Source organism: Balaenoptera borealis (assembly GCF_965194805.1).
Source record: "Balaenoptera borealis genome assembly, chromosome: 5".
NCBI classification, from domain to species: Eukaryota; Metazoa; Chordata; class Mammalia; order Artiodactyla; family Balaenopteridae; genus Balaenoptera; species Balaenoptera borealis.
In genome coordinates, this window is record NC_138862.1 from 62160324 (window position 1) to 62187405 (window position 27082).

A 27082-nucleotide genomic window follows, 5' to 3' on the forward strand; every position below is an offset into this window, starting at 1 on the left:
GCATCCACAGATGATAAACATCATTCACTTGAATTGCCCAAACCCAAAATCCCAGGAAAGGAACCTGACCCAGCTCTTCTCTTTGACCCGCCACAGGCAGCTGTCCAGTGTTCAAAGGTTAGAAATGACCTTTGAATCAAGTGTTTCCTGGTCCAATGAGTGTGTCTAGAGGTGTGAGGACCCTTGGTACAGATCTTAGGTGTGACACATCAGCATAAGAGTTATAAGTGAGGAGAGGTTCCAAAGGTGATCAGACCATCACTCAAATGTGGCATGCCACCTAGCTAGCCAAGCTTCTTAAGAAAATAGCCTATTGCTTAGTCATGTGGGATGGGATGTCTTCTAGACAGGGCAGGTTGGTCAAAACCTATTTAGAAGAATCTCTTGGGGGAAAAAAAAAGAGATTTATCTCCTGGCTCTTTTCCGTCTTGTTTCCCCTTAGTCAAAATTAGCCCCATAGAGTAGTAGTTACCCCACACTTACAATTTATGTTACCCAGGTGCTCCCATGCCCTGCAGCTTCATTTACATCCAAAAGCAGCGGGAGTAGCCGCAGTCCTGACACACATTTTTATCATCACTCAGTCCTTGGCCCATTTTTCCAAACTAGATGCCCTTTTCATTGTCTGGTTATGTAAAGAGAAAGTGCCTTATGTCCAAAGGGAATTGGTGTACAGTCTTTGCCCATCTTACCTTTTTTGCTGTACCTTCTGCCTGTATTAACTGCAGTGTGGGTAATAGAGGTAGGGGTGGGGAGAGAGGTCACAGACCCACTGTTCCTTTCTCATCCCTTCTTGGTCATACCAAAACCCAGGCTAACTTACTTGTTTAATTGCACATTTTCTAACATTTAGGATGAACCTTTCTATCTGTTAAAATATTTTAAAATAAATAGGTCTATTCAGTTAATCAGTGGTCTCTAAAGTAGCACAGTACAAGCTGATTCAACAGAGTGCAAAAAGAAAATATTACAATTTCTATTTGTATATTTTTCTTTCACTTTTTAAAAAGATTTATTATTTTAAATTATGTACAACACATTAGTACAGAAATGCAACTACATATAAATATACATGTTTGAGGGTATATGCTCAAGTTATTTTCCAGATTGGGTACATGATCTAAAGTTTGGAGCCCACTGGTGTTGAAATCCCAATGAACGGGCATTACAGTATGGTTTCTATATCTAGAGAAAGATGAATAGCTCCCATTTTGGGCCTGTGGTCAATTCTGCCTCTAATGTCTTCATAAAGACCTGGTCCCATAGCACATTACACTATTCAGCACATCATGTTTTCAAACCACTCACCCTTTATTTAAATATTTATTTCATATGAAACACTAGGAGACAGATTGGATTATGGTCATTTATTTATGTGTTTAATTTTGAATCAGAAAGTTTGAAACAACAAGTCCATCATCAACACAGGGTGAGGACCAGCGTCTGAGTATCAGCTTATATCAGCTTACAGTGTTCCTTGGTATCCTTTGAGCAGGGAACCGGAAAGGCAGGCATCTGTGTTTCGTGACCACTCCATTAGATAATATGTACCTCATGCCTTGGAATTGTAGCATATAAGCCCTTCATGTGATTACAATTAATATATGCAGATGGTCAACGATTGCTGAACTGGGTGAGGCTGAGAGCCAAGAGGACTCAAGGATCACTATTTCAGTGGTGTGTAAGGGACTGGAGAGAGAGGGCTATGGGTATGGGAAGAATGGAAGGGCCCTGATATTTCGGTGAATACTTTCCATTTTATTATTACAAAGATCCTATAAAATTGGCGTTAATATCATTAGACAAGTCACTCCTTCCCTAAGAGCCTCAGGATTCTTGTCCGTATAAGGTTACCTTGCAAGTAAGTAGTAGAGTTAAGGTTTGAAACCATGAGTCTGACTCCAAAGCCCATGCATTTTCTGCCATGGCACCTTTCCTCTCAGTAATTTAGATCTGCTCCAGAAACCTCATGTTGACACCCAGGATAGTGCTCATAAATATAGATATTATGAACTTAATACTTAGTAAGATTCATCTTTTTTATTAGCATTCTGGCTGCTGTGCAGAGAGTGGATTAGAAAAGGAAAAATGGAAGCAGGAAACCAGTCAGAAAGCTCTAGCAGTGGATCAGGCTTGTGTTTTGCGGGTGGCAACAGAGTTGAAAATATTTAAGATGTGTTTTGGTGATAGAATTGACAAAGCGAGTTGACGGGATGAAGGAAAGAGAGAAATCAGGATTGACACCTAGATTTTTGCCTTAAGAAATGCGGTGGATGGTGGGTCAATTCAGAAATGGAGACGTCTGGAAGAGGGGCAGACTGTGAAAGTTTAGAGTGAAGGACAGAATTAAAGTACAATTTTCAACATGTGAAGCATCATTCAGCATCACAGTTGGTGGCTGGCCTTTTCTGAATCTGCCACTTATGCCAGACAGATGGCAATAGGCAATTTTTCTTCATATCTTATTTTTTTGGATGGCTCCTGAAGCTGATATTGTATTTATCTTGTAGGACCTTAGTGAACCATCCTTGTCTTAATTTCCGTTGAAAGGCCTGGACTATGTGACTCCATCCAAGTTGGCCTGTCATCTTCTCTGGAGTCCATGCTCTGAAATCACCTGGAGCACTTTCTTCCTTCCTGATCTCTCTCCCACTGAATCTCCATAACCCCCAACCTAGGAAAGTAATCTGATAAGCATCCGGAAAGTATATTGTTGGAGCCCATAGATCTGTGATTTATTTTTGAATATTCAAAATGCTCTGCTTTCTCCCAAGCAAAAAATACAGTGAACTTTATGCTACAATCATAAAGATCCCTATATATGTCTGGTGGCTTTGTGCTATGTCTGCTTGGCTAAGATGGAACTACATTTCCAAGGATTCCCTCATTTCCAGGTTATGGCTGGCCACAAGAGAAAAGTGTATGATATTTTGAAGGCAGAAGAGAAGCACAGCCATCCTTCTGCTTCGAAGGTGGGTGCAGGACCAGGTGTGGTTACAGCTCACACAGGTTGGTGCCGGTCTGATGGCTCACCTTGCTGGCCTGGGGTGTCTTCAGCTCCTGCCAGCTTCTTTGAATCCTGGGCTAACTGTGTGTACAGCTCTGTGAGGAAGAGCGTCGGTTTATCCTGAAAGTCACTCTGATGGGGACCACGGAAAACAGGCAAGGGTCCCAGTTTGTCCCTGCTCTACCCATTTCACATACATCTGTCCTTCCTGACCTGCTGAGTCCCAAGAGCAGATGCAGAGACAGTGGGCTGCTTAACTCCTTCGCATAATTACATATATGGGGAGAATACTCATACTAATCACCTGTATAATAAATTCCTGATTCTGTGTCATTGACAGTGGTTCTGCTTCTCCAATAGAACCGTAACTTATAAATACATAGTGCAGTGCTGCATAGCTAGGGTTACTATACAGTATAAAAGATTACTAATTTTTTTACACTACCATTTTGATTTATGTATCAGATCACAATGTTTTTACCTCTATGTTTAAGCCTAAAAGTTTCTTTGGATTGAAATAATTATAAAAAGAGTACTTAAATTCCTTTTTAGTATTTCTCAGATTATTACTATGTCAAACCATCAAGAAACAAAAATGTTTATTTTCATAATTAACATACATTAATTTTGTTGTGCATTTTATTTGCCTTCAACATCAAATTCTATTTATGCCTGCATAAAGCAGAGATGGTTTGTCCTGTGTAAATGCTTTCTTAGTCCTTAAAAAATACTAGAGGCCACATTTATGGTAGTCTGACACTTTAAATAATGTCCAATTGCCCATTTCATTCAATAAATTTCCATTCAACAGCATTTGTTGAATACTTACAATATGTCCAGATCTATGAATTTCTATGAGGGATTCAAAAGAAATATAAGACATAGTTCCTGGTCTCATGAAATTTATAATCTAATAGTTTTCTTTTTATGCTTAATATGCAGTTTTAATTTTCCAACACTTTTAAGTTTCCAGAAAACTTTGAGTTTAGTACAAAGTTATTTTTTCCTCTGAGTCATTAGAGAATGTTACCAACACAGTGCTTCATAATCCCTGAGGCCGTTATTGTGTATTTAAAAAAAAAAAGTCTTCTGCAGAACCACACTATAATCATCAAATCAGGAATTAACATTGTTACTTTACTCCTATCCTATTTTCAGATCCCCCTCAAGTTTCACCAATTATCCTAACATTGGTTTTTATAGAAAAAGACTGAGTTCAGAACATGTGTTGCATTTAGTGATCATGTCTCTTCAAGTTTCCTTCAATCTGGAATAGTTCCTCAGTCTTTCCTGGTTCATGACCTTGATAATTTTGAAGACTGCAGGCCAACTATTTTGTAGAATGCCCCTCAATTTGGGCTTATCCCTGTTTCCTCATGATTATGCTTATCACAGAAGTGATGCTGTGCCCCGTCTCTGCATCCCATCGGGAGCCCGTGATTTTGACTCGCCCCATTACTGACGATGTCCACTTTGATCCCTAAATGAAAGTAGTGTCTTCCAGACTTCTCCACTGCACAGTTCCTCTTTTCCCTTTATGATTAGTGAGTACTCATGGTGTGTGTGGGTGTCGCAGAGGTGGGACAGGGGTTACCCTGAAACGATGTAAATATCTCCCTCCTCATTAAAATTTCAATTTATTCATTGATTTATTTATATCAGTGTGGACTCACCTATTTTACTCAATGATTTGTAATCTGTTGCTATCATACTTAATTTTAATGTTCACATTATCCCATATTTTGCCAGTGATAGTGCTTTCAAGCTGGCTTCTGTCCTTTTCCTATAACTCTTCTGTTCTTTGAGCTTTTTTTAAAAAAACCTTTTTGACACAGTAAAATGCTCCAGGTTTATTTTACACTTTCTCTGCCCCAACTCTGGAATCAGCTCTCTCTCCAAGGACCCTGGTTCCTTTTACTGGAGAATGGTATTTAGAAAGCAAGTTCCGGGAACTAAGTGAGCTCATTACTTTGTGGTGTTGCTGCTTTTAGCGGACAGTGTTAGGATTATGGCTGTGTGCACACACATACACGTGCGTACATTTACATCTACATTTATCTACTCCCATCTATCTATCTATCTATTTATCTATCATCTCTATTTGTATCTGCCTCTATCGAAAATTGAGTTCACACCGGTACCTCTGATTTCATCCTGTCACAGTAGAGCTCATTCTGTTTTCAATATCCCCCCCTTCCGTCTCTGACAATGAGAAACTTAGTTCCCATTACCCTCAATATGTTTATTTATTTGATCAATGCCCCTCTGTGTTACTACTTTCTCACTGCTGCCGCCACACCGTGACACTAAGCTTCAGGGCCTCTGACATGCACGGACATCTATGAATGCTGCGAGTTGCTGGGGGTTCTAGCACCTTTTGATGGGAAGGGAAAGCCAGGTCATCATTAGGACAATTTTGCGTGTAAACATTTTTGGTAAATTGCCTGAAGAAGTCTCAGAAGAAAACAACCTGAATGTTGAAGGCTTCTATTATTTGTTGGGATTTTTTTCTCATTCTAAATAAACATTGACTTTCAGCAGCAAGTTTTTTAATAAAAATTGTATATTTTTGTCCTGAGATAGGGTCCTCTAAACGGAATAAGATTAGCCACCCCAAATTCTAAATGTTTACTGTCAGTGGCTACTTCTTTAATAAAAATGTTATATTCTTTTTCTTAGATAAGGTTCTCTAAATTGAATAAAGTTTAGGCACCCCAAATTCTGGATTTTCCTGTCTATACTATGTATTTCAGGTGCCTTTTCTGATTTAGAGCATGGCCCATAGTTAATCTTTGAGGCAAGCATTGTGATTGTCAAATAAAGACATTGAACCTCTGACAACTTAGGTCATTTGCTCAGAATCACACAGCTTGGAATTTGAAGCCAGCTTTTCTGACGTCAAGTCCGCTGCTCTTTCTAAGATATCATACTCCCTCATGGATTACAAGCTTGATGTAATGATGGGTTGGAGTTGAAGAGCTACTCCTTTAGGGAGCAGACAGTTTTTTATGCTTGTTGAAACGTGAGTAGGAAAAATATCTTTGTTTTTTCTCCACTAGGCAGGAAGTACCCGCAAAGTGTACAGATTAGTGTAGACCTTAGGGAGGAGTTGACAAACTACAGCCCACAAGCCAAATCTAGTCTGTTGTGGTTTCCCCCCCCCCCCCACCGGCTGTTTTTGTACAGCCTGAGAGCTAAGCTAAGAATGGCTTTTACTTTTTTTAATTGTTGAAAAAAAATTTTAAGAGTAATATTTTGTGACAAGTAGAAATGACAAGAAATTCACATTTCAGTGTTCATAAATAAAGTTTAATTAGGACACAGATATGCTCATTCATTTATGCATTGTTTCATGCAATAATACAGAGTTGAGTAGTTGCAACAGAGACTATATGGCCCCAAAGTCTATAATAGATCTACTATCTGGCCCGTTCTGGAAAAAGTTTGCTGACTCCTGAACTAGAGTCACACACTCATGTGCTTTTAAGACTGGGCACCACCATTTACTAGTTGTATGACTGTGAGAATTTTATCTAGGTCTCCACGTCTTATTTTCCTCAGAGAGAAAGTGGGGATAACAATGGTGTCCACTTCAATGGATTATTATAAGAATCAAATTTAGCAGAAGAAGCCCTCTGTAAATGTTAGTGTTACAAATATATAGATGCTGGAAAAAAATTACATTTCTGTATTTGTCTAAGACAAATTAAATGATGGTTCAGCTCCCACATATCAAAATTGGCAGGTAAACTTACCTCCATCATTTTGGGGGGGGGGTCCTTTCCACCTCCCTTGGGATCATACAAGAATCCCAGGGGATCAGGGGCCTCCCTAAAGAGGTTTCTTGTAGGTGATCCCCGTTCATCTCCTTGATCCAGCTCGCATGGCCTAGCCGCAGGCAGGGAGCTCTGCTAGTGATTCCCCCTCCATGGCTAGCGTGAGCCCATGGGACCTGCACACAGCTTCCACACCTGCGGCCCCAGGCATCACAACACTCTTCTCTCCCAAGCTTTGGCCACCCCCGGGCACTGTGTGGAAGCAGAGTGCTGATCTATTTGTGATACCCTTTATCAGGCTATACTTCCCAGGCTCCTGAATCCAACTCAGTCCTCAGATCAGCCATTCCCTTTCTCTTCATGAGAAAGGAGTCTCCTCATCGAGGCTCCTTCTTCTCTGATAGCTCAGTTCTCAACCTCTATGAGCCCTGAGTACACCAGGAATCGCATGTTCAGATGCCTCACAAGGCCAGGCAGGTGAAAAAGCTGAGTGTAAGACAATAGGGCGAGGCAGGTACTGTGGCAAACTTGATCCTGCTCCTCGGTTCCCACCGATGCTTGCCTTTTAGGACCAGTGTCTCCAGATGTTCTACTTGTTCAAGGGAAGCTGTAAATCTGGGTAGTTTCATGAAAATTTCCACTACAAAAATACGTTCTGGAGGAAACACTCTGGAGGCTGAATCTCGCCTAAAGGTAGCCAGATAACCCTAGCTTCTCTAAAAGTAAATAAGTAAGGATTCTAGCTCCTCCGGAGGTAGGAAGACCCCAGACCTAGCTACCTTCTTGGCAGGGAAAAAATACCTCTCATACTCTCAACCTGAAACCACGGAAATAAGATAGAATTAATTTCTCAGTCAACGTTTTGTTGGCATATTGCTATTAGTTATTATTTTACTGCCGTTCGCGTAAAAGCAGTATATGCCTGGCACATAGTTAGCCCTCAATAAATGTTTATTATTACTATTTTATTAATGGTATTACCCCTCTCCACCTTATTTTGGAATATTTTAGGAGTGGAATCCCAGCAGGGCACCAGGAGTGTGTGTGTGTGTGTGTGTGTGTGTGTGTGTGTGTGTGTGTGTCGGGGGCTGACCTATGACGCTTTCCCTGAGCTCCAATTCCAGCTACGAGGAGCCTGTAGGTCGACAGGTGGCGTTACCGCCACCTGCCGTCCAGTTCGCCAAACTGTCACTGCTCACAGCCGCACTCGCAGGGCAGGGCTGCTCGCCGGGCTGGCCCTTGTGGGCTGCAAATCAATCTTCCCCTGCGACACACACACACACACACACACACACACACACACACACACACACACACACACACACACACACACACACACACACACACACACACACACACACACTCTGCAGGCCGGCTCCATCACTGCCTGGCCCCCAGGTGGCCAAACACACAACGCCGCCTTTTAGATTCCTTCTGACCTGGCGACAGGGGTGAAAGGTCCAGTCCTAGGGGAACTAGGAGCAGCGCGAATGGGCGCGGGGGCCACAGGGGCCCAGACTGAGGTCAGCGAACAAGAACGTCGGGGACACGCACGGCTGCGGGGGCGCCCAGCGGGCTCGCCCAGCTCTGCCTCTTTTCCTTCCCTTATCAGAGGCAGCGTGACTCACGCCTTTGTTTCTGGAAAAGATGTATCTGTACTAGCCCGAGGCGGAATTCACCCCGCCCGCACTCATCAGGAATCGCTTGCTTATTTGCAGCGCCCAGCTGTGCTCGCCCGCGAGGCGACCTTCCGAGCCCGCCTCCCCAAGCACTCTGGGGTGTGCTCGGCGGGGGCGCTCGCCCGTGGGCGCGCACCTCTGCCCCCTCGTGGCGGCTGCGAGCATCGCAGCAGCGCCTACCCTACCGCCCACCTGCAGCCCCGTCACCTCTGGGTGATTCTCAAAGGGAGCATTTTTACAGCTCCATTCAGCTGCTGGGCATAGGAGATGTGGTTCTCAGGTTAATTACTAATGAATGAGAAGGGTGTGTGTGTGTGTGTGTGTGTGTGTGTGTGTGAAGGAGGGAGGGAGAGAGAGAGAGAGAGATAGAAACTATAAGAGCATGTTTGTGACAGGATAATGAAGAGGAGAGAAAGGAATGGGAAGAATGAAGGAAATTAAGAAGCGAGAGAGGCAAAGTGACAGTGATGTGGGAATAGAATGACAGCAAAGGATGCAGGAAGAACGCGGGGAGCAACAGTTTGATGGGAAATGGGAGGGGACTTATGCATGAAAAAGAGGGGAGGATTTGACATCTGTGAGAGGTAAAGTTTCATTCTGGTGAAGTGAACCTTATGAACATTTCAATATACCTCTCTCCTATTTTACATCCCATTTTGTTTGGCAGCTGCTAGAAATGAGTTTCCATTTTTCTGTCTTGTTTTAGTATTCTCATGTCTCCCACATCACTAGATCATTAGAGGCAGAAACAATTATGTCATACATTCCTGTCTGACAGAACCCCAGGTGCATGCGGGCTTATTAACGCCCGCCTTGCCCAGCGCCATCAGCCACATCTGCTTTTGTTATCTGATCCAGGCTTCATGCTCACTCTCTCTTCACTGACCTCTATAGGCTAGCTTGTCCTTTGGGAAATAGACCAGTAGCTGCTCAGAATCCAAATGTACATGACAAACACTCTTGAAAAGGCTTCTGCCACCTACTCATCAACAAACAAAGCAAAGCCCAACAGCAACATATACCTTCAAAAATGAGTTCTTTTGAATCACATCTGTAACTCCTGACCTAATCCCTTTCATCTTCTCTAGAAGTACAAAAGAAGAAGGGAGATTTTGCCAGGTCTATGCTAGCTATAGCTTGTACAAGCGGGGGAAGGTTGAAAGGGATTTTCCCTATCCCAGTCTCAGTTACTATTTTGCCAACATTACCCAATCTTGTTCCAGATTTGGGGGATGGGGGTCACATTTAGAAAGCCTGGATAGGATGATTAAAAACTGTTTTGGCAGGAGATAAATCAATGCATATGGGCGTGGGCAGAGATGTCCAAACTCATTCACCACAACAAATGGTCTCATGAAAATGTTTTGGTCAATACAGCTTATTTTGCCATGTGAGGAGTGGTTGTCTATCTGTATGATTGAATGGTGGGGCAGGGGGGAGGATGGCCATCTCATGGTCACTCAGAGGGAGCTCTCAGCAGGGTGGCCATCTTGGTGTTTGACCCTTATTCTGGAACATGCTGGGGACATTCTAGGAATGCACTTTGGAGATAAAATATTTCTCATTGAGGTTAATGGATTGTGATGCAGATAAGAAATAGGAAGAGAAAAATGTTTTGGGCCCTCAAAGTGCAAACACTTTTCGTAATATGGTTATTATCAAATGGGGAGACTTATTACTCTTGTCTCAACTTTTGAGGGTCAAAATATGCTCCCCAGAGCCAAGGCAAGATAACACTGTAGAGGAGAAGCATGTTTTTCAGAACTATAGGTTTTTCAAAGCCATAGGTTTTTCAGAAACAGTCAATGATATATCTTCACATCATTAAATAATTGTTTAATTATCTTCCTAATATTTGAACATTTACATTTCACTTCCTCGGTTTCCTTTTCGCTCCTTTTTGACAGCTCTTTCTGCTTGAATCTGCTTAGTGCATTTTCTTACCATCCTCCATCAGAGGTTCAGCCAAGGAACCCATACCTTCACTGGGTTTCATTGAAGCTGTGACAAGCTGAGTCTACAGTAGTGGTCAATGTGTGCTTCTCAGTTCCGTGCTCAGTGCTGTGCCATAATGAGAGCTCATCTCACAGAATTCCGATAAATCTGTAGATCTATGCTGTGGAGGTGGGGTGAGTCCCCCTCTAACTGTATTTTCTATTGGGAGTGGAAATGAAGTGTGTGTGTGTGTGTGTGTGTGTGTGTGTGTGTGTGTAGAGTCTCTCAGTATGTATATTACCCCCCCCACACACACACACACATACTAATGTTTCTTACACTTATCCCCAAATTTACCACTTTATAAGCCTCAGTGGTTTGCTTTCAGATTTGGAGTGAGAGTAGAAATACCTGTCCCTATAGTAATTGTCACCCTAGGGTTGAAAAGTAAAAACATTTATCAAAATCTCACATGGACCAATTAGCTTGCTCTCTGCATTGGATTGCTGAGACTACCAAAACAAAATGCCACATACTGGTGACTTAATCAACAGAAATTAATTTTCTCATAGTTCTGGAGGCTAGAAGTCCAAGATCAAAGTGCCAGCTGGGTTGAGGCTCCCCTTGGCTTGCAAATGGCCACGTACTTGCTGTGTCCTCATATGGTCTTTTTCTTGTGTGTTTGCATCCCTGGTGTCTCTTCTTTTTATAAGGACACCATTCATATTGGATTAGGGCCCCACCCTTATGACCTCATTTAACTTTGATTACCTCTTTAAAGGTGTTATCTCCAAACACAGTCATATTCTAAGGTTCTGGAGGGCTGGGGTGGGGGGGGGTGGTTTAGAGCTTCAACTATGAATTTTGAGGAGCCACTATTCAGCCCATAACCCCCTCCAAGCAGATTCACATGGGCTAGTGAAGCTGGCCACTGAGTGTCCTCTTCCAGTTTCCACAGGGAGAGAGGTCTGTAGTGGAAACCACACTAATATTAGACCAGAAGGCCTAGAGATCAGGACCTGGGGTGCCACTATTCAGCCAGCTGTGTAACCTTGGCCAGGCAGTTAATTTTCTGAGGCTTAGTTTCCTTATCTATGAAATACGGACTAACTCTTACTGTCCCACCATTAATTTTCATTGCATTTATTATTACTATTTGGTGCCCTGGGATAATTACGTAAAGAAGTTCTGTGAAATGATATATGCTGCTTCAATATATAGTGCTTTTACAGTGAATCTTCCAACTGGTACCTTTCCTTTGTGCTCGGAGATAGAGTTTGTGGTTATCAGCGGTGCCTGTGGAGGTGTACAGATCTGAGTTTGGATTCCAGTCTGTTCACTTCCTTTGGGCCATCATTTAAGTTTGAAAGATTCCGTTTCTTTCTATATACCATGAGACTAATAGTATAAACAATCTCACAGAATTCATATGATGATTCGAGAAAATAATACATACAAAATGTGTGGGCTTGAAAATTGTTTATTTATCACCACTGTCAACAGTGTGTTTCTGTAAAGTCTTTCCCTTGCCCTTTCCCACACCACTTTAACCTCCAAATGAAGTTCAGCCCTACTCTTGATTTGGGGTTCCTGAATAATCTTTATAACACCCTTTTGTGCCAATGACAGCAATTTATTCTTCACTAGGTTTTCTCTCCTCTTCCTCCTTTCCCCTAACCAGCTTTCGGGGGGATGGAGCTCTGCGCCTTTGTAAAGATGGAAAAAGCATTCATGAATTTTCCTTTCAGACTCATCTCCTCTTCGTTAGAGCAATCCCATGTCATATCACACACGAGTGTCATAGCCATTTCTTCCAATAGGCAGTGCTGATTTGCTGCCACAACTTCATCTCACATAACACTCTTCTGAAAAGCTGCCCCTTCAATTTATAAACTGTGCTCACAGCCCCATCTTTTAGGGATCCCAGTTCAACTTGGACCCAGCTCTAGCCATTCATAGTCTGTTTGGCCAAATGGCAGGACTCTGAAAGAGTCTTTAAAATGCCATATTTGCATCATGAAAGGAGTGACTTATAAATCATTGTCAAATATCTTCTTTCCAGCCAGAAACTGACAGAAACGCCAACCGACATGAGCTTGCCCTCAGGGAGCAAGTGAATAATTAAGCATGGTGTCTGGCCCACTATAGCCTCTTCACGCAAACCAAATAGCACAGTATTTGGCATCTGTGTTTTCACACCTCTCCAGAGTTTTTTTCTACCACTCGCATTGAACAACTTGTTGATTACTGAGCAGTAACCTTGCATTGGCAGCTGCCACCCCCTTCTGCATGAGTCTCCCTTTTCAGGTTGAATTTTGTACCGCGTCAACAAATGGTGGCTTTCTCTCTCCACCTCGTCTAGCCACGGATGTCTTCATTAGCTCTCCTTTCTTCTCATCAGTACATCACACGTGCCAATCTCCATTTAGTTCCTTTGTTATTTATGTGATGATATTTTAGGACGTATTTATTTCAAAAAGGATAATGTATTTAGCAAATGTTATATATGCAGGAAGTTTTAAGTGGGACTAAATGCAGCAATTAATGTTAATGAGTCTGCTGTTAACATGTAATATTCTTGGTGTTATAATCATGCATCACCGGATGTGGAGCCTCAGTTTGTTCAACAGATGCTGATCTTAATGGCTACATTCTCTTCCTATGGATAAGTTAGCTTTAGTTAAATGTACCATTAGAAATAACCATTTAAAATGTTAATGAAAACAGAGACTGTATCCACCAGGAATTTTTGTTTTAACCTCTGCTTTATTACTTCTTATTTTCAAAAGGACTTTGGAAAGGTGAGGAGCCTATTGCCTGTTTAAGGTGCTTTAAACAGGAAAAAAAGAAAAGGAAAGCTCAGTTCATTGCAGTTCAGATGCAGTGTATATAGGCAAGGGCAAGAAAAAGGGATTCACAGGAAGGTCAGTATCACAGCAGCCCCGGGACTGCAGGCCTGCATTGTTAACACTAACCATACTTGGAAACTAACTCTCCTGTGTTTGCATTTTTCTGTTTCTTTTCAATGTTCATTTAGGATGTGAGGCAGAACTGGGTAATTGGGGTTCATGGTAGTTCAACTAGTTGATACCCAAATATCTTGTTTTCCTGAAAGTACCATTATTCCATCACAAATCAGGATCAAAGAGGGAAAAATACCAGGATGTTGCTACTTAGGAATAAGGATCTGGTCCTTGCCGAACGTCAAGAAGCCTGGTTTGGGCTTTCTCACAGGAAGATGGAGTTTGTATAACAAAGGATTAATAGATTCCCAGGGAGAGCTCTGTACCTTTCTCCATTGTATCACTAGTCATGCCCTGAGACAGATCCTCCAGGTCTCAGAACATGGCTGCATGGTGACTGGGGGTAGGGTAGAGGGATGTCTGTGTCTTGGGACAGCCCATGTGTATTTAATGGGAATGACTTAAGCCTCCTCTTGACTCACTGTTTTTTTAACTGGGCTACATAACTCTCCAGGCCTGGCTAAATCAGTTCAGGGCAGTGTAGCTGGTAGAGGCTGGGGAAGGGCTGTGTGGGGAGGGATTGGCCAGACCTGGGGAGCATAAGGAGCTTTTTCAAGTGCACAATCCAGCTCTCTTGCTTGTAGGAAGTGACTCCATCCAGAAGGAATTTTCAGTCCTTCCCCTGGCGAGTCCTCTTGGTTCTGGGAGCTTTTGTTTTCTTTTTTCTTTCAGAATTTACTCAAATAATAATGTATCTGGGTGAACTGATGCTACTTGAAGGCTACGCAATCTCAGAATTGCTGGCTCAGAGCTTGAGAGTTTACATATTAAGGCAAAAACTCAGTAGTGCAAGTTAGGCTAATCGTCTAGGAGCCAGAAAATAAGAGAAGGATAGAGAGGCATGTTCCTAGTCCAAGGATTTGGAGTCAAAGTGTTAACAGAATGGAGGTCTATGGGTGGAGCCTGTGGTTGCTGCCGCACTTCTTCCATTGACCATGGCCTGGGAGCTTCTGCTGGCTCTTAAGCTGGAGCTGCTTGGGGCTCCAACTGTACCATTTCTCTTAACCGGATCAGCATCCTTCCCCATTCCTGGGTTTCTGATCAGGATCTACCTCTGGTATTTGCTCCCATTACTAGAAGCATCTTCTCCAGGCACATAGAACCTAAGGTAGAGGTTCTTTGGGAAATAGGAGCCTTTGCTACTAGATCAGCGGATGTCTAGTTTGATCTGGGAGGCTAGACAGGGGCAGGGTGAGCAGGTGGAAATGACACAAAGTAAAGATAACATGGCCAGTCAAAATTTCACACTATCTTATGGAGGGAAAACTTAATGTCTTGTTTTAAAATACATGCCAAGTCAGCCAGCACCTTCTCATTGAGAATGGTTGGGTCTATGAGAGATGGTTCAGTTAGGTGATGCACCCGCTCCATGCATGTTCTCCCATACAACTCCCAGGGTTCACTATAGATCCTCAATAGTTTGAGATTCTTTGGTCAGGAAATAGCTTTGGCTAATGGAAATCTACCCCAACTGGCCTGTCTCCAGTCTAGGGAGCATAAGAGAACAACTTAGGTAGGAAAGTGGAAAGAGGACCTTTTTGCCTTCACAGCAAAGACCGTTAAGACTTCGGTCTTGGGATTATGGGCAGACAAGTTTTCCATATTTGTGTAACAGTTTTGTGTATGTGTAAGGGAGGGATCTGCCTTTTGTTCCAAAGATTTAAATTCAGACATCTTCCACAACTGTGGTGAGGTTATAGTGATTGGTAGAAAAGAATTCCGCATGGAGTAAATTTGTTGGTTGCATTAAACACAACTCAATTCTATTTTGACAAATGTTTGCTAAGCCATTAGCCTTTCACCATGCTAGGTGTGAAAGAATCACAAGGGTGGAAAAGACATGGTCCTTTCCTTAAGAGATCACGGACTCACCTTCTTCCTAATCTCACCTACTGTTTTGGACATAATTCTAAATAGATGGGTATAAAGGGAGTAGAAAATTGGGGTATACAAGAAGGAATTTCTTCTGAGCTACCAGTGATAGCAAAGCCTCAAGCTGGTGTTAATTTTTTAACCCTGAAGCTTCTGAGGCTTAAAGGAAATAAAATCTCAAGCCAGCTGGGATCAATGCTAATTGAGACTCAGGTGGTTTTTCACAAGATTTGTAATGGTGGGGACATAATGAAGACTTTGGCTAGCCTTTGTCCGCAGTTCCTGGGAGGTAACCTCTAAATCCTTGGAATTTTCTAAGTAATAGGAGTTCCTTTGTTATTTCATGTCGGGCTCCCTTGGACCACACTTGATAGTTTAGCTAATGAGGGGACTCAGGGTGGGCCCCTAGAGAGTTTATGTTAACAAGATGACTAAAGACTGACCTGCCATATGTTTAGAGCACTGGGGGCTCTGAGTCACGTGGTAGTGACATCAGCCTGGCATCTTGTCAGGGGAGGAGGCCTGGAAGACTGAGTTCAGCTGTGTAGCCAGTGAGTCAATCAATCACGCCTAAGCAATGAAACTCCAGTAAGACCTCTGGGCACCACATCTTGGGTGGGTGACTGTGCATTGTCACCCATCAGTGTGTTTGGAGGGTAATGTGTTCCGACTCCACAGGAAAAGGACAATGGGAATTTCATGTTTGGGACTCTCTCAGACCTCCCCCTACACGTCTCTCCCTTTGGCTGATTCTGATTTGTATCCTTTTGTATAATAAAACTGTGATCATAAGTATTACACTTTCCTGAGTTCTGTGAGTCATTCTAGAAATTATTAAATCTGAGAGGTGAGTGGGAACCCCTGAATTTGTAGCCAGCTGATCAGAAATGAGGGGGACCTGAGGACTCTGAATTTGTGGCTGGTGTCTGATGTGAGGGCTGTCTTACTTGAGAACTATGTCTTTAACCTTGAGTTTGGCAAACTCATTGAAGAAGGCACTTTCAAGAGTTTTATATAAAATTCAAATTTGGGGAGATTGGGCCCTTAAACTATCTCTTTGAACCGGAGGGGAGAGGAGGTTTTGCTTCTGTCTGAGACCCTTTGCTGATTATTGAAGGCGATCATGAGTGCTCATTCCCTCACCCTCTCCCCCAGCCACCCACCCCGATTTGGGATCAGTTCTCTTATTTTTTCTGACCCAGTTTGGCAGCTCAGAGTCAAACTTCAGACCCTCCCGATCACTTCTGATGCACAATTAGTCAACCTCACCTCTTCGGATTGCTTATGTCTCATTTCCTCCTGCCATGTCCTGTCTGTCCTTTGCAATGCTATAGGGATTCTATAGAGATTCTGAAAACATGTTGCGAAGGTAACAGCTCTCAGCAAGAATAGAGAACAAACTGCTTATTGAATAAGTTAAAAAAAAAAAAAAGTGGCTTTAGAAGGTAATTTATTTCCTCCTACTGCTATCAGGTTGGAACTTATTAAAACTCAACCTTAAAGATAACCCCTATTACGGAGATATACTCCCTAATGATTTTTGGTATCATGTCCTAAGGTCTCTCTCAAGTCTAACAATCAAAAATTCTTAATGCTTTATCTGTAACTTTTCAATGGTAATTTCTGCTTATTTCTTATGAGTCCTTGAGGGAGAAAAAGAAAAAACTTTCAGAGACTCTCTTTGCTTAGATGAAGACAATTACTGTAAATACCACATTACCTTCTGTGATAGAAGAGACATTGATAGAGTGCCTGCAAGTGATTCTTCAGTGTGTGGTCCACCCCTTCTTCACATAGTTTTCATTATCGTTGGCTTCATTTCCTATCTTATTCATGAAAAACTTCCAAGAAGCAGTGCAGTCAACCACGAGATCACTGACTCAGGTCAATGAAGACACATCTCCTTTTCACGTTTATTTCATTTTGTTTTAAGATCACAGAAGAGCAGAGCATTCATAAGTGTAAAGTAACAGAACAGAGAAACAGAATTTAAATACATTTAAAAAGAAAAGGAGAAAAGCTTTTTTTAATTTTAATTTTTTTTTTTAACACACACTACGATTTTATTTTCCTTCACAGAGCTAGTATCCAGGGGAAAAAAATCCACCCAATAAACAAATATAAAAAAGCCTTTAACAACAAAAAACCCAAACAAAAAAATGGCCATGAGTTTTTGTCATCAAGGAAAGTTTTGTTTATGTCTAGAGGGATGAAAAAAGGAATATATTCATATATATATATTTATATGTATATAACACTGTTAATAAGGAGAATTCTAACCAAGAGCAGGATTTATACACCCGTCAATAGAGCAGTGAGAAGGAAGGTGGAAGGGGAAGGAAGCTGGAGGTTTTCTCCCATGCTTCTCTCCTTCTGTAATTTCCTCACTTTACCCTTCTCCCACTCCCAGTAAACACTTAGGGAGCAGAACTTGGTTGTAATTCACCAGGATGAAACTTTAACATTCTCTGGTGAAGAGCAAAGACTCAGGGAAGTGAGTTTAAAAAACAAACAAGGCTCCAGATAGCTTAGAATTACTGCCGCATGCCAGGAAGCTAGTGGTTCCAAGGGTTTTCTTCATTTGCAAGAAGCAGATTTTTACTCTGTGCCTGGCTTTATATAGAGAGGGCTTGTGCAGAGAAGAACATAGATGTGGGAGTTGCCCAGAAGCATGACTCAAAAAGAGGCACCTCGGAAATCACCCTGGAAATGGGGAGTTGTCTCGCGGGCAGGTCATTTTCCCACTTAAAGAGAGTTTCATACATACTCTAAGCACATTGTAAATCCTTATCTATATAAAGTGATACTGATGCTGGGAAGTTATGAATAATCCCTGCTTTTCAGTGCACAGGAGACTCAGATTCTTTCTGTTCTCTTAAGCGATGAATGGAAAGCTACCATTGGACAGATGCTAAGTTGAGCATCTTGGACAGCGTGGGGCTATACTTTGTTGGGTCAAGACAAGTGCAGCTGTGCTCAATCCATCCAGAACATGGCACACGGTAATAATTCCTCATTAATCATCTGAGAAACCATCCTCTCTACTTATGCTCTGCTCAGAGTACTTAACTTTCACATTTGATTTTGGCCTTCACAACTCTTACTATATTCAGCTCTATAACCTGCTAAAATGTGTTTATTTTTGTCCTATTTTCAACTTGTCTTTTTAAAATGGTCCTGACTTGTACTTTCTGAAAATGAGGTTTGTTTTCTCTCCATCCATTTGCTTGACTACATAGCCTATAAGTCAAGTTTAGGGACACTTATGCCATGAGAAGTTCCTTCCAAAACAAAATATATTATCTTGTCCGTTCCTCATAGAACAGCCTTTGAATCTGCCTGGGACCACATGCTCATGGCCACCAGCACAAGCAAAGAGTTTTCAAGGACAACCATTTACTATCATGAGGCACTTGGCCCAGGATGAGAAAAAACTGTTTCCCTTCACATGCACAACTTCCTCACTTATTACATGCCTAATACCTAATCTGGCTATTTTCTCCCTATGAAAGATTATTAGAATATAGTTCAACAGTTAGATTTTATAATATTTTAACTAAGGAAACAACTCCAGCTCTCTCAATGCCAGCAGTATAATTTGAGTGTGTCCCTTCTCTACATTGTTAAGAAGTTTTGATCAGAAGAGAATTATACAACAAGTCTGGGGACCCTGTATTCTAGAAAGTTTTGGCTTTTGAGATGGAGATGTTGGCATGATGGTTCTGAGAAGTGAAGATCAAACTAGATCAAAGTGATCAAACCAGAGACGACAAATAGCTGCTTAGAATGATGAGGTGGGCACAGCGCTGCAGGAGGATTAAATTCTTATTCAGAATCAGAGAATTTAGAGAAGACAGAAGTTTTAGAGATGTCATTCAAATTTCTCACTTTCCGGATGAGAAAACCAAGACTCAGAAAGTTTAACTAATTTACCTAAGGTCACATGGCTTGCTTATAGTACAGACCCAGGGCTAGGACCCAATTTTCCTGACTCCCAATCCACCTTCCACCTACCTCACTTTATAAAGTTGTCATTTATATTGGGTAGAGGAGTGTACTTTAAGCGTAATATTAATTTGACCTAAATTTCTTTCGATAACAGTCTTTGCAGAAAATTCATGTGGTCCCTGTAGTGATCTCTTTGATGACTATTTATGTACCAGCTGTGCAGATTGCAGAAGACATGTATATGTCATTCTGTTAAACACAACAGACACTTCAAAAAGACTTCAAGAGAACGTGCCTGAGAGAGATACTCCCGATTAAAATGATTCTGTCCTCATTTGCAACAGTCAGGATAGATACATAGAAAATAGATCTACCAGATTAAGCAAGAGTAGCTCGTTCCTAGGGTGATTTAGCAAGATATTTCTCAAGGATATAACATATTTTTTAACACCCCTCAATTTCTTAGAATTGAGATGACAAAGAAGCTCTCCCAATGTCTTTGTTGGATGGAAAATAAAAACTGAATAATATTTTGCTCATCAAGGTATAGGTAACTTACTTTCCTTGGAGCTGTTGAAATGAGACTTCTTAGGTGGTAAGTAAGAGGTAACAAGAAGACACTTGAGAGTTGATGTAACAGACACATGAGCCCTTAAAAGTCTGTCCTTCCTGTCTCTCCATTTCCCTTGCTCTGGGGTCAGGTGAGAAAACTGTGGCAATAGTTGGGAGAAACTCCACTTAGGTCCTGAAGGAACAAAGAGGTGGCCTCCTGTGACCTGAGCAGGATGTGAATCTTTAACAGTTCTGTGGGTCTGCTTCCTTTTGCTGAGACAACCTCATGTTTGGGCAATTAGTCATCCTTCTTCCCATTCTGACCTGTGACATGCTTCGGTTTTTATTTATTTTTATTTAATTTTTTTTTCCTTTCAGATTCATAGGTTTAGCTGAACTTGCGCCCTGCATGAAAAATGAAGTTTACATAGTTCATATTATGTACATAAACTACTGATTTACATTGATTTACACATGATTGGTGCCTAATTTATTAATCAGCACACAGTATGTAAATGCACTGAAGGGAAATCAAGATTTTAAAATAAGTTTTCCATGATATCCATAAACATTTACACTGGTGTAAATGCTAAACCTACCCCTAACATTAACACCAGCTTGCTTGCCAACAGGAAAGTCATGTGCGTTGCTGGGTGAAGACAAATTCTTTCTGGAATATCAGTTGGTCACATTTAACAACATAGCTGCAAATGAGAATAGTTTACTTCTCTTCTACTGTATGCACATAAATGTAAACTCCATTTTGCCTTTAGTGAGACGTTTACAGATATTATGCCAACCGCTCTGGAAAATTTACACCACTGGAGCAAATGCAGTCTTTGGAGAAGAAATATTTTAAACACTTAAGTAAAGGAGCCTTCCTAAATTGGATTTGCATTTCTTAACTCAGGGTTTTTATCTAACAATTTTTGTGGTGTGTTTAATATTTGTCTTCAAAATATTAATAGTTTTTGTAGGTCAGGTACAGCATTGCACTTATATTTCTATAAAAAAATGATAGTTATTAGGAACCAAGACTAAATACAGGCTGAAAGGTTTTAAAGTTGAAGAGAAAAATAAGGCCATGGTTATTCCCATGGAACATGGTCCATAAGCAAATTCCTTTTAAACAAATCATTACAAAGTAGAAAAACGGGGCTCCATGTCTTTCTAAATGAAGCATAGCTCTTTTTTAAAAACCAATTCAGTACTTTTCTTCCTTTTAAGTTTAAATCATTATTCTAGATTTGTTTTATAATACATACAATATTGTAAATATAGCATCTGTAAAGATAAGATTTAAAAAAAATACATACACATATATATTATTTTTCCACAAATAATTCAAGACCTGCAAAAAACAAAATGGGAAATTCTGGGACACAAGCCAACAGAAACAGTCAAACCACAACTAACCTGGGGATGGAATCTATGATTCTGGAACTGTTAAGAAGCTAATAACTTAGTAGGTAATAACTCAGAAACAGTTTCATGCTGAGGAGTTAAGTTTTTGTGTGCAAAGGAGGTAAGTCCATTTTTGGAGGAGAAACAGATTTTTGTTTCTGTCCTCCAAGAACATGAAAATCACGAGTACTTTTACAAGGTCTCTATGAATAGCCCCAATTGTCTGAAGATGTAGTAAAAAAATGCTCAGGGCAAGGGTGACGTCTGTCTGATTTGGAAGAGAAGGCAAAGGTCAATGGGACAATTCCTCCCAACGGAAAATGAAAGGACTTTTCCCTAAGCCTTAGTTCTTTTAGGGCAGAGGGATTTTATGTCTCAAAACTAGTAAGACTGTTCCTCCAACAAGGCAAAACGTTCTGGTGAACAATTGCACAGAGGATATAATTCTGCAGTTGTAAAACCTAAGATAGTTTTCATTCTTCAGGAACTGCCCTTGGTCAAGGTCATTTCCGCTTTAGTTAAGTGCAAATCAGGTCTAAGGATTTTATTTTATTAATGGTGGAGTTTCACTCTGCATACAAAGGACATTAAATATATTAGCCATTCAGTTTAATTGATGTATTTCACTCCTTTCAGTATACTGTTTCCAACCAGTTGGTTCTTTTCATTGTAGGGTTTCAAGCTTTGATTACCAATGGATAAAATTCTTGAAGAGATTTATCGCACTGTGATGAACTAAATTCCAAGAAGTCCCATGTTTAAACTTACTCTCTTGGTGTCAGTTCTCTGGCTTCTACCTTTTTCCTGACCTTTCTCCAAACTATGTTTTCTTCCATTTTTCACATTGTTTAAAAACATCCTCAAACCTATGAGGTTTCTGGGATCAATGATTGCTCTGAAACAGGAGACAGGACAAAATACCCAGATCCTACCAGAGATATAAGCAAACACCACAATATTCAATACATGTTTAATTATGTTTAATATACGGACCATTATAATAAAACTCAGGGAACAAATGGTGCTGACATGGCAAAGACATGCCTTTCAATGGATAATCTCCTTCCATAAAGCCAAGACCTTGTCCTTAGGATAGGGTAGAGACAATAAGAAATCTAGGTGTATGATTAAATTCTGTGACGTGCCATGGGGATCTGTTCCTGAAATTGATACTAATCAGAATTAACTCCTATTACTTTTCTCTTCTTATATATCTTTAAATTAGCATGCACTCCACTAGAGCTTCCACTTAAGGATGCGGCTGACTCTTCAATATATGGGAAATATTGATCATCAAGGATGATAAGCTTTTATTCCTGCACTAAGAAGACTAAACTGTTAGGGAAATCCCTGATTGTCAATAAATTGTTGCTGCATAGGGATATGGCTCGCCTTCTCTATATTTTAGTAGCTACCATCTTGGATAAGAATGTCAGTCCTATGTCAGGATCTGCCACAAATACTTTTACCTGCCACCAAGCCCAATGTGTCCTTCTATTTCATGTCTAAACTGCAAAATCATAAAAGAAGTCTGGTGCTAAGCTTTTAAAACAAACAACAGAATTCCCTAGAAGAGATTAAGATTACTGCTCATCAAGGAGATCATTACCTTCAAAGATGAGATTCATTGCAAAGAGCCTTCAATTAATAAAATCTATTCAGATAAATTTCATATTTCTTTATTTATTTTTCTTTCTTCCTTCCTGCCCTCTTTCCTTCCATCCTCCCTCTTTTTTCCTTTTTCTTTCTCCCTCCCTTTCTGTTTCTTCCTTCCTTCCTTCCTCCCTTTCATCCTTCCTTTTCTGATTTACAGTTATGAAGTTTCCTGTTTCACATCACATAACAGCTATTTTCCAGGTTCTAAGACTTGGTGAGGTACCATATTTGGCTCTGCTCAAATACATTCAATTATGACCTCAATAACAATCCTCTGTCCTTTCACTAACTGAGCCATTTCCAATGCCTCCTATCTAAGTGAAAACAATGGTTGGCTTCCTGACAAATATATCTACACACAGAGAGCCAGATCTCTCTGTAAGGCTTTTCCTAAGAAATTCCTTCTGGTGTGGTGGTGATGCCACGCTTTGTGGTATGTATATAAGTTTTGGCTAAATGATTACAAGTTTCTCAGCTCTTCTGGTTAAGAACTCACATTTCAGTGTTAATGGCAAGATGACTCTTGTAGATGTAAACTTAAACACTATATCCCCCACCGTATCTTTTTCAGGAGACTAGAAGCCAAGAGTGAGCAGGAAAGATGGAATATAATGCCGTTGCTAGTGGCCAGACCTAAGATAATGATGGAATACTATGAACAGTAGTGCTGCAAACACCATCAGTGGATGAGAAGGGAGATGATGTGGGCCACCAAATAAAGTATTAGCCTAAAACACCAGGACAGAGAGCTGCAAAGGAGCACAAGGAGGGGGGTTCCTTTTTGTTATGGCTAGTGCTTTGTATTGGGGCTGTGATAGTATTTCTACCATACGAGTAGGGACCTGGGCATCTGTACTTCTCCTGCCTTGCTCACGCTCACTGTATTTTATCTGAAATAGGGAAAATCTCTGCTCAGGGAAATCCATGGGGCAAATGCAGTGTTATCTGAAGATTGGAGAGGGGGCAAACCAGGGCTGCTTAGGATCTCCACGTGGCTCACCATCCTTTCATTAGGACTTAACACTTGGAGACCTTCCTGCTTCTGGGAATTTGCTCCACACACACATGCTACTCATTCCTGCGGCAGAGCAGGACCAAGTCTGCAAAAAGCCAGGAGATATATGAATCCCTCAGACGCGGGAAACAAGAGTGAAGTCGGTAAACCTTCTCTCTTAGGTCACCTCATCCGCATCACTGATTCCTTCTGCTGTTGGCTCACCCCATCAATAGTAGGCACTTTCACTGACAGTGATAATCTGAGTGACTCTGGACTGGGTTCTGACGACTGCACTGGGAGGAAGATGAGGTTCTGCCCGGAGGCGGGGCCCAGCTTGGGCTGATACACACAGGTCCTGTGACAGCCGTGGATGGGGGAGCGGCTCTGCCCCTGGCCTCCTTCCCACCACGGCCCCAGCCCCTTGTCACAGCCGCATCTCAAGATTACGATGAGGGACAGCATCTACTGCACAATGAGTCTATGTACACATGGACCATTCCCTCGGCATGCTTTAGAGAGAGGCACACACGCTCACACACACGTACACCCACGTTGAGAGCGAGAGACAGCACGCGCGCGCAGTGGAGAGAATTAAAATGGCACTTCCTAGCATCTGCGGCGTGACTAGTGCTGGGGGGGGCAGGGGGGAGTGAAGGGAAGCGGCGGGGGGAGGATAAAGGGGGCATATTCCGGACAGCTGTGGGGGAGATAGAACACACTGGAGGGAAAGGAGATGGTCTTAAAAGTTGGAGAGAGAGTGGAGACAGGAAAGCCAGGTAAGGCTCAAGGCAGGACTCCATTGATAGTCTGAATGGCTATGAGTCAGCTCAAATAAAAATCAGAATAAAACGATGATGGAAATATAAACACCAAAGGCAAGACCTGCAAGACCATATTTTTTCTTTCCCCACAAATGAAAAAAGATGAAGGAAGGATAAAGTGTGTGTGTGCATGTGTGTGTGTGTGTGTGTGTGGTGGTGGAGGGTTAATATCCATCTGGTACTTCTTCACTTGTCTTATTTTTACAACATTGGCTCTCTTTACCATGATGGAGTCTTTACACAGTATACATTTGCTTAGATATACACATTTCTTGGTAGAACTTTTCCCACCCTGAATTATACGTCAATTTTTATTGATGGACTTAAAAATTGTTTTAAATGTTGTATTTTCTTCTTCATTTTCTTATTTTCCCTTTCATTTATAAACACACAAAGTTGTGAATTAAACGGTCTCCCCCCATCTCGCTCTCTCTCTCTCTCTCTCTCGCTCTGTATCCTGTGTGACGCATTTTTGTGTGTTGTTTTTTTTTAAATTATTTTTAAACTTTTATTCTGTTAACATTTGCTGAGAAGGCAGAGCAGAGATGCTGCCAGCAGCCACAGTGGTACGGCCAGACTGATGGATCCGTTTATTCCTCTCACCGACCCAGGTCCTGCAGTGCAAAAGAGAGAGAGAAAAGAGAAGAGTTACATCTGGCCCACTCTATGTCACAGCTCACAGCTGACTGTGTCAGATGTAAGACTGGGTCATGTACCAGCAACTCAAAGTCAGGGCACTTATATGCAGGCCAAGAAGGGCTCACGATCTTTTCTAAATCCTTCTCCTTGAGCTATGAGTATTTTAAGGGGTATCTTGTGTGATGGAGGAGTGGTCTCCTCTTTGCCCAACTTCATCCTGCACGCCCTGCTCTGCACAGCACGGCGATGCCAGCACTCGTTAAGATTCCAAGCACTGGTGAGGGTCCTTCAGCAGCCAGACACGGGCTCCTGCAGCTGATTCACCACGGCATCTCCATCAATAAACATGGAACCAATCTGTGACCTTCTCCTTTCTCGGGGCGGGGGGGGGGAAGCAGTAATTATTTATTTGTTAATGGGGAGGGGAATTGTTTCAAAGTAACATTTATGGCTGGGTGGCACCTTAGCTGCAAGGCAGAAAATAAGTCATCTCATTGTGGAATCTTAAGCAGCAGCAGGGGATCATCTGGTTCAAAGTCTTCGTTTGACACTTTAAAAATAAAAACTAAAGACAATAACAACAAAAACAAAAAAGCCTAGCAAGGCAGGTCCAAACCAGAAGCAGAACTGAGGCTTGAACTTGCCCAGAATTCATCCTGGAGGAGCTGTCTGTGGGTTTCCCAGTGCCACCTGAATTTTCCCAATGTGGACACGATTTGGAGGATGTGGGTGTAGGAATGGAGAGGAAAGCGGGGAAGGGATTTGTGTGCTGACACAAAGAGAATTGAAGCAGTAAATGTAGGTCTGAAGAGCTTGTCTCCTATGCTTTGCCTGTTGCATTTTCTCCTTTTATATAGTTCTGTTCATTTAGGTTCATTACAAGAGAAAAATAGTAGTATTTTTCACACCAAAGACTTTTGAATTTAAGACTGTATGCTTACCAGAGGTAAACCCATGCACATATGGTCACCTTATCTTTGATAAAGGAGGCAAGAATATACAATGGAGAAAAGACATCCTCTTCAGTAAGTGGTGCTGGGAAAACTGGACAGCTACATGTAAAAGAATGAAATTAGAAAACTCCCTAACACCATACACAAAAATAAACTCAAAATGGATTAAAGACCTAAATGTAAGGTCAGACACTATAAAACTCTTAGAGGAAAACACAGGCAGAACACTATATGACATAAATCACAGCAAGATCCTTTTTGACCCACCTCCTAGAGAAATGGAAATAAAAACAAAAATAAACAAATGGGACCTAATGAAACTTAAAAGCTTTTGCACAGCAAAGGAAACCATAAACAAGACAAAAAGATAACCCTCATTATGGGAGAAAATACTTGCAAACAAAGCAACTGACAAAGGATTAATCTCCAAATTATACAAGCAGCTTAGGCAGCTCAATATCAAAAAAACAAACAACCCAATCCAAAAGTGGGCAGAAGACTTAAATAGACATTTCTCCAAAGAAGATATACAGATTGCCAACAAACACATGAAAGAACGCTCAACATCATTAATCATTAGAGAAATGCAAATCAAAACTACAATGAGATATCATCTCACACCGGTCAGAATGGCCATCATCAAAAAATCTACAAACAATAAATGCTGGAGAGGGTGTGGAGAAAAGGGAACCCTCTTGCACTGTTGGTGGGAATGTAAATTAATACAGCCACTATGGAGAACAGTATGGAGGTTCCTTAAAAAACTAAAAATAGAACTACCATACGACCCAGCAATCCCACTACTAGGCATATACCCTGA

General features: G+C 41.4%; 2 protein-coding genes across 4 annotated transcripts in view; one reads left to right on the top strand and one right to left on the bottom strand.

Moving 5' to 3' along the window:
* The window catches only part of LOC309630039 (uncharacterized protein), a 455061-nt gene that overhangs the window by 143728 nt on the left and 284251 nt on the right, over window positions 1–27082 (top strand). The gene's annotated exons all lie outside the window — the stretch shown is intronic.
* The window catches only part of LSAMP (limbic system associated membrane protein), a 651408-nt gene continuing 641498 nt past the window's right edge, over window positions 17173–27082 (bottom strand). For both annotated transcript variants that reach the window (XM_082394752.1, XM_082394751.1), the window contains one exon: window positions 17173–25284. In XM_082394752.1, coding sequence (XP_082250878.1) covers window positions 25187–25284 — 98 coding nt within the window. In that variant the 3' untranslated portion in view covers window positions 17173–25186. The remainder of the gene's footprint in view (window positions 25285–27082) is intronic.